Genomic DNA, 17988 nt, shown 5'->3' with positions numbered 1-17988 from the left:
TGTTACCCAGCCACGGAGGAAAAGACCCCAACATCATTCCTGATCCTCCTGGCTATCCTTCATGTGCTCCTTGTTGTCATTTAATAAACACCCTAACGTTTCCTTACCTCTGTCTCCTGTCCGCTTCATAACATATATATGTAATATGTAATATTAATTTTTATGTCAAATAACAAAATGCTTTTTACTTTTGGTTAACCATAATAACCCTTTGGTGTGTATGTTTGTTTTAAACAGATTTTTACAGTAATAATGTACAGTGCTCAGCATAAGTACACCCCTAACAAATCTCTCATTTAAGTTAATATTTTCTAAAGGAAGCTAAACAATATTATATTTGTTCATATACATTAGATTAGTCAGTACTGAAGCCAAAATCTGGAGCTTATCTAACAAAATAACTTACAATAACAGTCCAAAAACTAGTACACCCAAATTTATATGTTATAGAAACATATTAAATAAAAATGTAAAAAAAAGAGAGAAGCAAAAAAAGAAATATTTTTAAATATATTGCAATCTTTTGCTTGAATTTAATTGTATTATCTTTCAAAGTCTAAATATGTTTGGTGACTAAAACATTATTTTAAAAAATGTATCGGTTTAATAAATATGTTTTGTTCAAATGCACCAACATACAATTGAAGTCAGAATCATTAGCCCCCCTGTTTATTTTTTTTCCCCAATTTCTGTTTAATGGAGAGAAGATTTATTGAACACATTTCTAAACATAATAGTTTTTATAACTCATTTCTAATAACTGATTTGTTTTATCTTTGCCATGATGACAGTAAATAATATTTTACTAGATATTTTTCAAGACAGCTTGAAGGGACATTTAAAGGCTTAACTAGGCTAATTAGGTTAACTAGGCAGGTTAGTGTAATTAGGCAAGTTATTGTATAATGATGGTTTGTTCTGTAGACTATTGGAAAAAATTATAGCTTAAAGGGGCTAATAATATTGACCTTAAAATGGTGTTTAAAAAATTAAAAACTGCTTTTATTCTAGCTGAAATAAAACAAATAATACTTTCTCCAGAAGAAAAATTTTCCTTGCTCTGTTAAACACCATTTGGGAAATATTTAAAAAAGCAAAAAATTAAAAATGCGCGAATAATTCTGACTTCAACTGTATATTACCCATATTTACTGATTTACTGTGCATTTATAACAATCTGTTTCCCTGCAAACCCTGGCATATACAGTAGGACTGTAAATTGATGGTATTCATTATGTGATAATGATTTACACTCCATCACAGCTTGTGGCTTCCTGCCAAAATATTGAATGTGTTTCTGAGAATATGGCACACATGGTAAGCTCATGTTCCTGATGATAAACAGCTGGAAACAGATAAAGCTTTGTGTGTTTTCTTCCAGCTGACCGTTTGAATGAGCGAGTGGCTTTCCATCGACTTGCCACACTTTACCATTGTCTGGGTCAGTTTGAAATGGCGGAACACCACTTTCTGAAAGCCCTGTCTCTGTGCCCCTCACCCCTGCAGTATGACGAGGAAGCCCTGTATTATGTCAGGGTTTACCAGACACTTGGAGACATCATCTTTTATGACGTAAAGGTAAGACATGCTGAGATCTGGCTCTTGTGAACACCAGATTGTTTTTGTTTTCATTTTCAGTTTGTACACATTGTAATACAACACTTTACATAAATTTTTTACTGCAATAACCGTGTTGCATTTAAACAGCAATAACTGTGTTGCATTTAAAAATGATACAAACTGAAAGGATATGTTTAAATGTAAAAAATAAACAAAAAACAAAGACAAAAAAAACAAGCAAAAAATTAAAATTCTCCCCCTTTTTCCATTTGAAAGTGACTATTATAATCATACTGAGGACAAGCTACAGTAAATATATAGTGAAGAGTGTATCAGTAAAGAACTGTGAGACTGGAACTGCATTGTCCACACAAAGATTACTCATCAACTTCTCCATATGTTTTCAAATACATGCTGTTTAGTATTTAGTATGTACTCTTTATTTTCTAATGGCAGGGTGACAACATCTGTCTTATCCATTGCATAGAGTTTGGTCTTTGAAACAATATTTCTGAGTATAAAATGGTCACATCTAAATGCCTTATATAATGTACGCATTGCTTAATTCTAGTTGTCTGTATAATAAGCTGGTACTGGGTTAAAGTGTTTTGCATTTCATGGTAAACCAGAAGATGGCAGTCTAAGTACAGTACATACTGAATAAATGATTACTTAAACTCACTTCATAGTACAAAAACTAAAGGTTACTCATTGTCAAATGCAATATGACTATTATTATTATTATTATTATTATTATTATTATTATTATTATTATTATTATTATTATTATTATTATTATTGTAATAGCTTTATTTAAATAAAAAAATACATTAGTAAAGAAATATATTACTTTGCAGTACTGTAAATAAAAAATTTGTCGTATTAAAAATAATAATAATTTGATTTTAATAATAAAAATAATAATTACAAAATTATAATAAAATAACAACAACACAATAATAATAATAATAATAATAATAATCATTATTAGTTTTATTATTATTATTATTATTATTATTGACATAATTATTAGTACTGCAATTACACTGTTGCTAAAATAATAACAATAACAATATTAATAATAAAATAATAATAACAATAATAAAAAATTAAATAAAATAAATAAATAAATAAATAATAATAATAAGGTGACACAGTGGCTCAGTAGGTCGTGCTGTCACAGCAAGAAGGTCGCTGGTTTGAACCTCGGCTGGGTCAGTTGGCATTTCTGTGTGGAGTTTGCATGTTCTCTCTGTGTTCGTGTGGGTTTCCGCCGGGTGTTCCGGTTTCCCCCACAGTCCAAAGACATGCGGTACAGGTGAATTGGGTAAGCTAAAATGGGTAAGCTAAATTGTCCATAGTGTATGTTTGTGAATGAGTGTGTATGGATGTTTCCTAGAGATTGGTTTCAGCAGGAAGGGCATTTGCTGCGTAAAACATGTGCTGGATAAGTTGGCGGTTCATTCTTCTGTTGCGACCCCAGATTAATAAAGGAAATAAGCCAAAAAGAAAAGGAATGAATGAATAATAATAATAATAAAATAAAATAATAATAATTATTATTTCTATTATTATTATTAGTAGTAGTAGTAGAAGTAGTAGTACTGCAATTATTCTGTTGTCAAATAATAACAGCAACTAAAAAAATCTTTTTTTTAATGTTTATTAAAACATTTTATTATTATTATTATAATTATTTTACATAGCAACAGTGTAATAGCAGTACTAAAAATTATAGTTTTATTTTTCCATTTCTGCTTTCAAACTAAACTTTTTAAGTGTCTCTTTTGCTAACAGCAGATTTATAAATGATTAAAAATGCAAATTTAGGTGGAAGAATATTTACATGCACATTTAAAAGCAACCCAAACTCAACACCACTCAATAGATGCTCTATTCCAGATGTAAAATCTTTCAAGTCAGCTTAAAATTGTGCAGATGTGAATGGTTTCCGATATCCACCTTATAAACATCCCCTAGTTAATGTCATTAAGATAAAAACAACACTAGTTAGGTCCACATAGTTTTAAACGTGAGAAAATCCATCGGCAAGTATTGCTCAGATTTCCTTCCAAATATCTGACTCACTTTGCCAAAAGGAAAATTGCACACACCTGCGTAGGACACTATAAATCTGATGTCTGTTCTTATGAATGTACATGTTGGAGATTTTTATCATTAACACACTCGTGTGATTAAAGCTGAGAATATGCACATTTTTATAAATGGAGCCCCATATTAGGAGCTGCTCATATGTGGAAGAACATTGTGCCACACTTGTCTTTAATCACAGCAGCTATTAATCTGGCATTCTGTCATTATTTGCCAAAAATCACCATTTATCTGCAGCTTTGAAAAATTCAATAATTTATTTTTTCAAATGAGATGTTGGCAAAAAAGAAGCTCTCTAGTGTAATGTTTGATCGCAAAAATCTTTAATATGGTAAAAATATTATAAATATTATATATTGTATTTTTTGTATTATTATCATTATTAATAAATAAATAAGAATGTTTGAAATACTGGCTTAATGTCTGTAAGTTTAATAATATTTTAAATATTATTATTTATATAACATTTTAATTATATAATATTTATAATAATAATAATAATAATAATAATAATAATAATAATAATAATAATAATAATGTTGTAGTGTCTTTTTTTGTCGCTAGTTTACATTTTGTACCCTGGGTGTTTTAATCACAGCCCCCAAATGCAGTGCTTTTGGAAGCTATGAAATGTGTGAGTTCATTTTTTTAAATGTTGTTTATTGCTTGGATTCACATGATGTTCACACACAATTGAAGTCAAAACACATTAGCCCTCCTGTGAAATTGTCATTATTCTACAAATATTTCTCAAGCAATATTAAACATTCTAATATAACCATTCTATTTTCTATTCTATACATAAACATTCTATTTTAAGTCAAATAAATAAATAAATACTTACTTGCATACCTACACACTTACATATTTATTTACGTACTTACATATTTAACTACTTACATAAATATTTACTTACATACTTATTATTTACTTATTTACTTACATAATTACATACTTAGTTACTTATTTACTACCTTACTAACATACTTTTTTTACTTACCTATTTACTTACATAATTATTTGCTTGATTATTTCTACTTCTACTGATTACTTATTTACTTCTACTTACATAGTTATTTACTTACATACTCAGTTATTTACTTAGTTACTTTATTACATATTTACTTACATATTTACTTAATTACTTATTTACTTACATAATTGTATACTTAGTTACTTACTTAGTTACTTATTTACTAACTTACTAACATACTTGTTTTTATTAATTATTTTGGTCGATATTAGTACCTCCCCTAAGAAATTATTATTTTTTTAGACAAGACAAAACAGAACTGACCACTTAAAGTTGACATGAAACAGAAGTTACGATTGTCCTTTTTTCCCATATTTTGATGTATGTCTGGTTGAAATGGTCCTGAAATTAAAAAGTAGGCTTTTTTTTCCTAATTATCCTTGTTAAATCTTTAAATTTCACTTTAAGCTGAATACTGTAACTTGCAAAATAATATGTACTGTCATCATGGCATAAACAAAAGAAATTAGTTTTTAGAAATTGGTTATTAAAAATATTATGTTTAAAAACATGTTGAATACATCTCACCATTAAACAGCTCTTGGAAAACAAACACTCACTGGCCATTTTATTAGGTACACCTGTCCAACTGCTCATTAATGCAAATTTCTAATGAGCCAATCACATGGCAGCAACTCAATGCATTTAGGCATGTAGACATGGTCAAGATGATCTGCTGCAGTTCAAACCGAGCATCAGAATGGGGAAGAAAGGGGATTTAAGGGACTTTGAACGTGGCATGGTTGTTGGTGCCAGACAGGCTGGTCTGAGAATTTCAGAAACTGCTGATCTACTGGGAATTTCACACACAACCATCTCTAGGGTTTACAGAGAAGGGTCAGAAAAAGAGAAAATGTCCAATGAGCGGCAGTTCTGTTGATGCCAGAGATCAGAGGAGAATGGCCAGACTGGTTTGAGCTGATAGAATGGCAACAGTAACTCAAATAACTACTCGAAACAACCGAGGTCTACAGGTCCACACATCAAACCCTGAGGCAGATGGGCTACAGCAGCAGAAGACCACACCGGGTGCCACTCCTGTCAGCTAAGAACTGGAAACTGAGGCTACAATTCATACAGGCTCACCAAAATTGAATAATAGAAGATTGGAGAAACATTGCCTGGTCTGATGAGTCTCGAATTCTGATGATGAGTCTGGTAATTTCTGCTGCGACATTCGGATGGTTGGGTCAGAATTTAGCATTAACAACATGAAAGCATGGATCCATGCTGCCTTGCATCAACAGTTAGACTGGTGGTGGTGGTGTAATGGTGTGGGGGATATTTTCTTGGCACACTTTGGGCCCATTATTACCAATTGAGCATCGTGTTAATGCCACAGCCTACCTGAGCATTGTTGCTGACCATATCTATCCCTTATGACCACAGTGTACCCATCTTCTGATAGATACTTTCAGCAGGATTGTAATAAAGTGGCCGGTAAACGTATGAAAAAACAAATCAAATTTCAGAAGGCAAATAATCTCTTTCTCCCTGTCTTTCTATCTCAGGACCCTTTTGATGCTGCTGGCTATTATCACCTGGCTTTAGCCGCTGCGATGGATCTGGGCAATAAGAGGTCTCAGCTGCAGCTCTGCACCCGACTGGCTACCATCTACCATAACTTCCTCATGGACCGCGAGCTCTCACTCTTCTTCTACCAGCGAGCGAGAGCTTTCGCTAATGATCTCCACATTCGCAGAATCAACCTGGCTCCAGACTACAGCTTCAGGTCCACGTCCCAATACAAACACACGATAACTGGGGCAGCAAGATAGAACTGGACTCAATTGGACACGACACTTCACTGCATGTTTTGATTTGGCTTGTGTGTGAATTTCCCATGTTTACTTTATGTTTACCGGATGTTATGTGTGTTGGTTGATTTATTTACAGAAGTTTTGACTCATGTTGATCGGTCCAGCAAGTGTTTACTGGAGGGAAACAGCTTTCAGGCACTGCTTGCTTCGGTTTTAGTTCTTAAATGAAAAAAAAAAGACTTTTATATGACCTACTTGGCACAATATTGCATGATTGAAGCAATCTTTATTACTGAAAATAATTCTATCTAATATGTTAATATCTAAAATTAATAATGAAGATAATCTTAAAGAATAGTTCACCTAAATGATATTATACTGCATAATATACTAACCCTCAAGCCATTCTCAGTTAGTATGACTATTTTTTTCAGATGAACACAGCTTGAATAGTTTTAATAATAATTTTATCTTTGCTCTTTCATGTTGAGTACTTTTTCATGGTTCCAAAAGTGTATAAATCCATCATAAAATGAACCCATACACCACCAGGGGGTTAACGCATGTGTAATTAAACGGATCGATGCGTTTTTATGACAAAAATATTTCAAAAGTTTAAATTATAAACTCAAATCAATGAGTTTATGACCATTTTAGTAAAATAGCTTTGGGTCAGGGTGACATGCGTGGCAGAGCAGCTTTGTCGCTGCGATCCATTGAAAGTGAGCCCTCAATCCAAGTTTTGTCGGGCCGGAAGGGCGAGAGGGGCCTCAAGTCTGTCGCTTGTCCCCCTAGGGCAGGGATGTCAAACTCAATTCCTGGAGGGCCGCAGCCCTGCACAGTTTAGTTCCAGCCCTAATTAAACACACCTGATCAAACTAATTGAGTCCTTCAGGCTTGTTTGAAACCTACAGGTATATGTGTTAAAGCATGGCTGGAACTAAACTGTGCAGGGCTGCGGCCCTCCAGGAATTGAGTTTGACATCCCTGCCCTAGGAAGTGGTGGGGCACCCATGGTAGGTGTCGGTCGGAAGGGGCAGACCGGCTGGCACCCCACCATCAGGCTGGCGTTTCCCGGTCGGTTGACAGCCAGCTCCACCCCCACCACCAGGCTGCCGTTTCCCATAGGTGCTCTCAACAAAGCCAATGGGGGGCACGTGAGTCTGGCACGTGCGGTTAGCTAAGTCAGTGTTCCCCGGGCTTAAGTGTGGGGTGCCCGGGCACTGCTGGTCAACAGGTCCATATGGTGTTGGTAGTGGTTACCAGGAAGTCTTCACCTCTCAGGAGGGTCTGGCTTAGGGGGACTCTAGAGGTACGAGGACGTCCTGGGGCAAGCGGAGGAGCGAAAGAAAAAGTGAGAAAAAGCCAGGCGTGAACAGGTTCACCCAGGGCCCAGCGAGAGAGATCCACCACTTTACCCGCAGGCCAGGCCAGACCAAACCCAATAGCAATACACATTTTGGGGTTATTTTTATAATTACTAATATTCAGTGTCCAGAGAATATTTCTGCACTGATTTGGTTCCAATTAGGTGAAAAACTTAGGTCTCGTTTGCAGAAGTAGGTTTTAAAAAGCATGCACCGTAGAGCGAATTTGTAGTTGAAATTGTATTTGCTTATTTATGACTAGAGAATTTCAAATGTGTTTTTGCGTCTACGGCAAGCGGTCTAGGAGTTATGAGCACTTTTGTCGACATATGATGCATACAAAAGAAACGTAAACATAGTGGAAGTTCTGGCAAGAATTTCACTGTAAAAGAAGTCACAGCCGTATTTGTTTGAACCGGAGTACACGATCATCGTCATCATTATTGCCATGCATGATACATCGTCAAAGGTCATTGAAAAAGACAAAAATACATTGATCCTCTTCATAAGACTGGTGTTAACCCCCTGGCGATATGGGTTATGTTTTTATTCATTTTCTTTTCGGCTTACTCCCTTTATTAATCTGGGGCCAACACATCAGAATTCAATTCAATTCAATTCAATTCACCTTTATTTGTATAGCGCTTATACAATGTAGATTGTGTCAAAGCAGCTTCACATAAAAGGTCACAGTAAATAGGAACAGTGTAGTTCAGAATGAACCGCCAACTTTGATGCAACCCATCGCTGGGAAATATCCATAAACACTCATTCACACACATACACTATGGAGAATTTAGCTTATTTAGTTCACCTATACCACATGTTTTTGGACTTGTGGGGGAAACCGGAGCTCTATATATATATATATATATATATATAGCTATATATATATATATATATATATATATATAGAGCTATATCTATATAGCTATATATATATATATATATATATATATATATATATATATATATATAGAGCTATATCTATATATATATATATATATATATATATATATATATATATATATATATATATATATATATATATATATATATATATATATATAGAAAAAATAAATAAATATAAAATTGAAAACTACCCTGATTGTGTTTTTCTGAAAGAAGAAAGTCAAATACATGGATGGATTGAGGGTGAGGAAATTATTGCTATTACTAATACTTTATGTTTTTATTTCTGTTTTTCCATTCTGTAAAATCTATTTTATATTAATATTTTTGACACATGCAAGGGATGTCAGTGAACCCATTTTTACCTCAGCAGTGGCTGTTGTTTGCGCAGAAAGTGGCAAGATTTGCGTTTTTTACATAAATATGTTCATGCATGATGAAAAACATGATTTTGTCCAAACACACCCAGTTAAGTGAAAACAAACACTGTGCCTTGGCATTCAAATGTATCTGTCAAAAAGAGATTTTGTTGGTCACTAATAAAAGTGGATTTAATATTTAATTTAATTAACATTCTAAAGTTGCTTTGTTTTCATTGAATGCAAGTGTTAACTGAATGCAATGTAAGACACTTAGCTACACAGTTGTAATTAAAAACAATATATACTAAATTCCATTAGGTAAACTTTAAACCAAAAATGAAAATTCTGTCATCATTTACTCTCCCTTCACTTGTTCCAAACATGTTTGAATTCCGTTATTTATGTTGAACACGTTTGAAACCGGTTGCCATTGACATAGAAAAGAAAATACTATAGATGTCAATGGCTACTGGTTTTCAGCATTTTTCAAAATACCTACTTTTGTGTTCAACAGAAGAAAGATAATGAAATAAAATATATTTACTAATGAAACTGTTTAAAATAGTTTAGTATTACTTAAATAGTAGCAGTGTGCTTTTATAGAATATTAGTAAACACATCAACACATTTTTAAATGAGATAAAACAATAAAATCTTTGACTTAAACTTTTAAGTCATTTACATTATAAATGACTTTTAAGTCATTTACATTTACATTATACTAAATTGGGTTTTATTTCATTTATATATTTTTAAATATATTCTGTTAATGAATTTATAAACAAAAAGATATACATAACGATGATTAAAGTATGCTTTCTGAGAAAATTCTATTTCATTTTCCCCTCATTAAAACGTTAATTTACGCTAATTTATAAAAGTTTATCTTATTTTTTAGTGTACAAATGAAAGCTGAATCAGTTTACCCGTGAAACAATCCGTTTAAAAGAACCGATTCGCGGAAAAGACTCGGACTTTCCATCATCAGAACGCTTTGGGGTAAGAGAATTCCCCGCCTCTCCTGGATAGAAAAGAAAAGCAAGAATTTATTCGAGGATGTTGAGAGCGGGAGATGGTCGGCAGATGCGGATGTAGCATCACCATTTATATCGAGAGGCTTCACACACATTGCTTTAATGAGCTACACATGAAATCAGCGGCATTTGCGCACATCAGAGAACCACTTTGGCTTTAATAAGAAAAATATTCCTCTTGCTGGACAAACCTCTGCATACTGCCTTTTATCAAACGAGCCTGCAGGAACGCGCACTGCTCATCAGAAACTAATTTTTTCATTGCAAATTTGATGCGTAATGGTGATCTCCAGAGGACACTGAGTAGGCTATCCAAGAACTCTTGAGAATCAACTCTTTTTCACTTATAGCTAAAAATATGCAGGTCATTTTGTTTGTTTCGGTCGTTTTTCTTTACTACAAAGCTGCTGTGGCGGATACTAAACTTAAGTGTCCGGAGCGTTGCGATGTGAGCAAGTGTCCGAGCCCGAGCTGTCCGAGCGGGTACGTGCCGGACCGCTGTGACTGCTGCCTGGTGTGTGCGCAAGGGGAGGGCGAGCCGTGCGGCCGCAAGGACGATCTGCCCTGCGGGGACGGGTTGGAGTGCAAGCACCCGTCCGGAAAGAGACTATCCAAAGGCGTGTGCCAGTGCAGGTACAGCAGTAAAGTTTGCGGCAGCGACGGGAACACGTACGGCAACATCTGCCAGCTGAAGGCGGTGAGCAGGAAAGCGCTGCAGCAGGGTCTGCCCGCGGTCACCAACGCGCACAAAGGACCGTGCGAAAACAATCAAGGTAAGTGATTTGTGTACTGCAAGAAGAAGGAAATTGGTGTTTGAAAAAAGTATTTATGCCAAAATTTTGTAATTAAAACGACAGTTCACCCAAAAATGAACATTTACTCACCATTTACCCTCCCTCAAGTGGTTACAAACCTTTACGAGTTTCCTTTCTTTCTGTTGAACACTAAAGAAAGTCAAACAGTTTGGAACAATTTAAATGTGTGTAAACAATGGCAAATCTTTCATTTTTTGGTTGAACTATATCCTTTTAAATATAATTAATAAAAACTGATAAATATAATAGATATAATTTACAGTTTTTAATTGTATTTGGTAAAGGCATGAAGGGGGTTATGATTAAAATCTCATCAGATTATAAAATACCAATCACTCTGAACATTATGAATCAATAAATCCAACACATAAGTGTTAAACTCAATTCCCGGAGGGCCTCAGTCTGCAGTATTGCTCCAACTTTAATCAAACACAGCTGATCCAACTAATCAAGGTGTTCAAGACTGTTTTGAACACCTCCGTTATTTAGATCAGCTGTGTTTGATAGGGTTGGAGGAAAACTGCAGAGCTGCGGCCCTCCAGGAATTGAGTTTGACACCTTTGATCTAATTCATGCACACACATTGGCCATCATGGTCTATGAGTTGTTCCACCTGCTGTTATTGACCCACATAACATATGATTTAAAACTGTGTAAGGATTACGCAGTGTCTTCAACTTGAGCACAAGGCTAGTTAAACTTTTAAACTATCACCTGCTTTATCAATCTGTGTTATCAATCCGTCTGGTTGAGCATATAGTTTTGTGTGAGGTACGAACTTTCGATATAAAGCAGGTCTATGGAAGACAACCAATGTTCAGTTTACAGTAGGTCAGTTCAACTTAATATCCATAAATGTCAGTGGAGTTTACCTTAGTTCAGGGTTCCATAGAAATCCTTCAATATTCTTAAAATATTTCCTCTGCATGAGAAGTTCTACAAGTCATCAAAGTTATTTCACACTAAGAAACAAACAGATCTTTTCAGAACTGTTGACCTCAAACTTGAAGTTTGGAAATAGTGCTGCTTTGTGCTCTGTAGATCAGTCATGGTTTCCCCTGGACCTTGATTTGTTTTGACAAAACAAGACCTTATTAACCAACACCCTATCATTTATCTTTCATTCATTCCTTCATTCATTTATTCATTCATTCATTCATTCATTCATTTTCTTTTCGGCTTAGTCCCTTTATTGATCAGGGGTCGCCACAGCGGAATGAACCACTAACTATTCCAGCATATGTTTTACACAGTGGATGCCCTTCCAGCCACAACCCAACACTGGGAAACACCCATACACTCTCACATTCACTACAGACAATTTAGCTTATTCATTTCCCCTATACCACATGTCTTTGGACTGTCTGGGAAACCGGAGCACCCGGATGAAACCCACGCCAACATGGGGAGAACATGCAAACTACATACAGAAACACCAAACTGACCCAGTCGGGACTCTAACCAGTGACCTTCTTGCTTTGAGGCAATTGTGCTACTCACTGCGCCACCTTGATGCCCTTATTTATCTTTCAAAGGAAAAAAAACTAAGTTCTTTCAGATGAGCAGTAAAACTTTATATCTCTGGTGACAGGAAGAGGGAGCAGACACTTTTTTGGAAATGGTACCACCTCTCTGGAGACACGTTATCAACCTACAGCTGCGTTAAAAGACGACTGAAGGGGTGAAATGATGTGTATCAGGATATGACCTGGTCAGCTTTCTAGGTCAAATGTTTAGGTCTGATAATATCTCTGTAATCACAACAATAATTCAGCCACACAAGATTAAAAGGAGTTAAGCTGGTAGCAATCATCTACCAGTTAGATAGAGTTGGCTTCTACAGTGTCGCTGACCATTGAAACTGGCCATTCTGTTTTTAATTACTAATTACTATCAATTGCGGTCCAATCCTCTGAGACATTTGTTCATCTTTGGAACACAGCTTAAAACATTTTAGATTAAATCTGAGAACTCTCTGACCCTCTCTAGACAGAAAAGGTCCAGAGACATTGAATTTGCAGAAAAGAAACCAAAACATGTTGTCAAAACATCTTTGGTCTGCTCAATGACAGGCTAACGCGCTGTCTCTCAGAAATTATAAACATTTCAAATAGGCACTGTCCTTATAAATAAACTGCAGAGTTGCAATATAAACAACTACATTCTCAATTCAAAAAGTCTCAAAAGTGCATTATGTTGTTCAACAGCTGCAATATTTGTCAAACATGTCCTCTTTTCAGCTGTGCCAGGTCCCAGTACACATTTTACTACATACAAAACAATGCTTGTGTGTTAAGCCTTGCTCACATTGTGCAATCACTGCAACAATTTTATTAGACAAATTTGGGAAATCCTACAAGATTCTCAAAATCCTATACGCTAAAATCTGGTCTTTGATTGGTGGTTTGACATGCTCACTGACAGCCGCTTAATGACTGTTGCAAGCAAATTGTCCCGGCGATAAAGTTCTGGCAGTGTCAGAAAGATTGTGTCAGACACTTTCCTGTAGTGTGACATCAGCTACGACAAGCATCAAACCCAGAACCAATAGACCATTTTGAGGGGTGTAAACAAAAAAATGGGCTGGTATAAAATTCTGACAGTATAATAACCTTGTATAAAAATATCCATTTTCATGGTATCACGGTATTATGATTACTGCTCTAAAATATATTCTTTTTAAATGTCTAGGTAAAAACTACAACTTTTTTTTCCCCATTGAAAACAATATATTTTATTTTTTTTTAAGATTTATAATATTTTGGAACAGTAAACATGTCAGACTAAATGACTAAAATAATTAATTGACTTCTACTGTCTTCATTATTTTCTAAAACACAGATTTCTTTACAATTTAAAACAGCATCTTTAAATATTTTTTTTAGCTGGAGATACTGTTGTCCTAAAAAACAACAACAAAAAAGTAAATAAAAAAATCATACACATACCTTAGGAATGGTATTACAGAACATTTTGGCGGTTTTAAAACCTTGACTTTTCCAAACTGCAGAATACCTTGAAAACGGTTATCGTCCCATGCCTACTTCCGAGAATCCAAAAAGAGCCATATATTGATAAATAATGGTATGATATCTGTTTTAACATTAAGTTATGATTGAATTGCCTCTTCTTACAGTTACAAACTAGTTTGATATCAAGCAGGAAATGTACATAGGCCAATGACATCACCACATTGAAATGGTCTATAGCAGTGGTTCTCAAACTTTTTAACCCGCGACCCCCATTGTAAGATCGTCAAGAACTCGCGACCCCCCACTACCAAAGCATATACAAACAATAAAAATAGCTTTTTTTAAGCTGTTCACAATATTTTAACTATATTTACTATAGATTACGGGGCTCGAAATTAACATTTTTGCTTGGTAACACTGGTGCTTCTAACTTTAAAAATGTAGACGCACCAGCCAAAATTTAGTGGCTCCCACCAATTATCGCACTGTTACTACAAGATTATAAACAGATTTATTGCATTTGAAAATCAACACTAATCAAAACTAACAAGCAAAAAAATAAATATGCATGCGTGAGGAAAATATGTCTCAATGAAATCCCGTTATCACAAGAAAAGACATTTTTATAACATTATTGAGTGACCAAAAGATACACGGACGGATATCCCAAAAGATATCCCACAGACTTTACAGTGAATGCTAGTTATTTTCATAGCAGACTTGAAGCCAATGGAGCTCTTTTATCCACTCTTCAATAAGTATAGCTGGTGGATTAACATTCAGCACATGATCAGTAATCAGATGTGCCAATATTTGTAGCTTTAGGTGTTTCTAAAACTAAATCTGTCAGTGTTGTTTTCATTCTCTCGTCTTCAGCGCTTTACATTTTCGCGGTTGTAGCTCCTGTCATCTGAAGACAGGAGGCGTTGACTGAGTGATTGACAGCTGATTTTAACCAATCATTCGTGTTCAGTTCTTAGAGCAGTGGGCCAATAAGAAGAGCGCGAAGGCGGGGCAAGCGTTGAAGGCTTTGTTTACTGCGGCAAGTTGACATGACAAGTTTTAAACTGTTCCTGAGCGCTGCGTTCCAAGTACAAAGATGCATTCTGCCTGAACGTGTCCTAAATACTTTATGAATTTATCAGTGATATCTTTTTCAAAATCTGAAAATATTAGCTTTCATTTTTAATACTGAAAAATATTTATTATAATCACTGAAAATTACACAATTTTTAAATAACTCTCGCGACCCCTTGAAATTATTCTGCGACCCCCGCAGGGGTCGCGACCCCCAGTTTGGGAACCACTGGTCTATAGGAGCACGGGTCGTGATGATGCAATTAACAGGTTTAAAGCACTGCAAGGAAATGTCATTTTTTATTAATTAAGGTATGTTAAATGGTACAATTGGTACTGAATGAAAGCATGATGGGAAGTGTAGTCCGGGTGAATGGCTGGTGGTGCGTTCATATGGCTGGAGTGTCATCTAGGGTGTCTGGTGGGTACTCCAGCCCATTCATTCATTCATTTTCCTCCGGCTTATTCCCTTTATTCATCAAGGGTCTCCACAGCGGAATGAACCGCCAACGTATCCAGCATATGTTTTACACAGCGGATGCCCTTCCAGCTGCAACCCATCACTGGGAAACATACACACTCATTCACACATACACTCATACACTACGGCCTATTTAGTTTATTCAGTTCACCTATAGCACATGTCTTTGGACTGTGGGGGAAACCGGAGCACCCGGAGGAAACCCACGCCAACACGAGGAGAACATGCAAACTCCACACAGAAATGCCCAAAATGTCAGAAAAGACCCAGCTGTTAATTTAAAAAATAAGGTTGCTTTTTTGGGTGTTATCCAGTGAACAAAATGTGGGACAAAGACGCACCTCCTTAATGGTCTCATTAAAATTATTAATAATTAAAAATATTTTTTTTACCACTGAAGTCACATGGAATATTTTGACAATGTTTATTGGTTCCTTTTCTGGACTTTGTATCTATCAGGATTGTTGCTTTCTATAGAGGAGGAGAAATCTTTTGAATTTCACCTAAAATATCTTCATTTGTGTAGGGAAGATGAATGAATAATGAGAGTGAGTAATTAATGCCAGAATTTTAATTTTTGGCTGAACTTATCTTTTTAAACGGAAGTTCAAATTGTCTGCATCCACTTAAACAGTCCCGAAATGAGAAAAAAAGTAGGGCGGTGCATGATTTTGTCCTTTGGGAACTGATTGGATCGTTGAAAGATGGGTGGTGCTAACAAAGTGAAAGAAGATTGACGAATGGATGTGACCAGAGGTAAAGAAAAGTCATTTCGATGTAGAGTTATGATATTTCATTAAAGATTCTGAGGGAAAATTAATTTTTAGAAATTGTGCACAGATACATCTTTTATAACAAGCACTACTATATACATATAAAAATAAGTAGAGTCCATTTTAAATCCATTCCGACTTTAATGTATATATTTAGTGAGTAACCCAGTAGTGAGGCATACAGCGAGACATGCAAAAGAACCCACAGAGAAGCCTCATGGCTATTTGGAGAGCTGATCATTACAGCATTAGGTCACATAAATTATAGTCTATTATTCTAGACAATTTAGGCTACAAAGTCTGAAACCTCAAAATGAAGCACTACGCTTACAATCACTGCATTAAATAACTCAGAAACAGATGTTGCCCTGCAGCTTTTCTACAGCATTGTGTGATTGGTTGCTCTTCTTCTTTATCGTGTCTCCAGACTGGAAAAAATGAATGAGGAAACTATTGAGAACATTCATCTTCAGTTTCTGCCTGGCCAGCTTTGGGTTGAGTGGCGTTTCTCAACATTAGATGCATCTGTATAAATAAATTTGCACACACCGCCAGTGGAAGTTGACTTACTTGGCAGTCTGAAATCTTAGAGGTCACGGCTCCGTGATGCAGCCACACTGGAATGTGCTTTTACATGGGGTGTTGCATATGATTAATGATTTACAGTGGAGTGCACTTTTATTGCATGCTTCTCTTGGAATCTAGCAGCTTCCAAATATAAAGCTTCAATGCTTTCATCCAGAATAAAGATTCGGAGTACATGAATATAAAAATAGCTTTACATAAATATTATATGTAACCATAATTTTATATTATACTGTATTTATAGAACTAGTAAAAATTTAGACTCACTTTATTGATATACACTTAAAAAATGACATTTGCTGTTTTTTCTAACTACGTATTTAAAATAAGCTGAAACAACACAATTTTTAAGTTTTTTGGGAAAACTTAATTGTTTTATATTCAATCCACTTTAGGGCTGTGTGATATGGCAAAAATGTAATCACAATTTTTTTTTTCCGTGTTGAACAATAACGATAAATTTTGATATAAGTTGTTAATGCTTCCAGTTATTATGCCAACAATGACTGATGCAATAAAAATTAGACAGTTCATAAAATTACCATTTAAAATATTGTTTATTAACCAAAACAGATGACACATTTGGCCTTAAATAATAAAAAAAAAATAGTAAAATACATTTAAAATAATCATTTTTGTTGATTAGTAATCTAGAAAATAATCAAGAAGAACAAATATTTGAGGTCAAGTACAAAAAGTCAAGTACCTCAGAGTCTGTACAGCCAAAACACAAAATGGTTAAATACAGTTATAATATAAATAAAATAAAAGTGAAAAATTCAGTTTCATATAATGTATTTTTGTAAACTGTATGATCAAAAATAAAAGAGTAGCCTATATTAAACTGTTTTCACTTGATGACAAAACTATTCATTAATCTGGCCCAGCAGGCATACAACATCACAATGTTAAAATTAGGTTAGATTTAGGTCATGACGTTAAGTGACCAAAATCCAATGTCTAGCCAATGTCTAAGGACAAAGTTATTTTGATGTCTATAAACGATGTCAAATTACATTGATATTTGGTTGATTTTAGGTTGTGTTGGAAAGTGACCAAAATCCAACATCTGATAGATGTCATAGTGGTAACGACCACACAATGTCAAGGTGTAACATGATTAGACATTGATATTTGGTTGATTT

At 34.9% G+C, this 17988-nt stretch overlaps 2 protein-coding genes across 2 annotated transcripts in view; both read left to right on the top strand.

Moving 5' to 3' along the window:
• The window catches only part of LOC130232402 (SH3 domain and tetratricopeptide repeat-containing protein 1), a 52592-nt gene extending 45303 nt beyond the window's left edge, over positions 1-7289 (top strand). Inside the window, exons 17-18 of the mRNA XM_056462273.1 lie at positions 1382-1578; positions 6217-7289. Of these exons, the coding sequence (XP_056318248.1) occupies positions 1382-1578; positions 6217-6483 (464 nt within the window). The 3' untranslated portion in view covers positions 6484-7289. The remainder of the gene's footprint in view (positions 1-1381; positions 1579-6216) is intronic.
• A 2864-nt stretch (positions 7290-10153) lies between these two features.
• The window catches only part of htra3b (HtrA serine peptidase 3b), a 32528-nt gene continuing 24693 nt past the window's right edge, over positions 10154-17988 (top strand). The window contains exon 1 of the mRNA XM_056462272.1: positions 10154-10913. Coding sequence (XP_056318247.1) covers positions 10499-10913 — 415 coding nt within the window. The 5' untranslated portion in view covers positions 10154-10498. The remainder of the gene's footprint in view (positions 10914-17988) is intronic.

The sequence above is a fragment of the Danio aesculapii genome, chromosome 7 (assembly GCF_903798145.1).
Source record: "Danio aesculapii chromosome 7, fDanAes4.1, whole genome shotgun sequence".
Taxonomy (NCBI): Eukaryota; Metazoa; Chordata; class Actinopteri; order Cypriniformes; family Danionidae; genus Danio; species Danio aesculapii.
The sequence above is the reverse complement of the archived record's forward strand: the minus strand, read 5'-3'. Positions and strand labels throughout refer to the sequence as shown.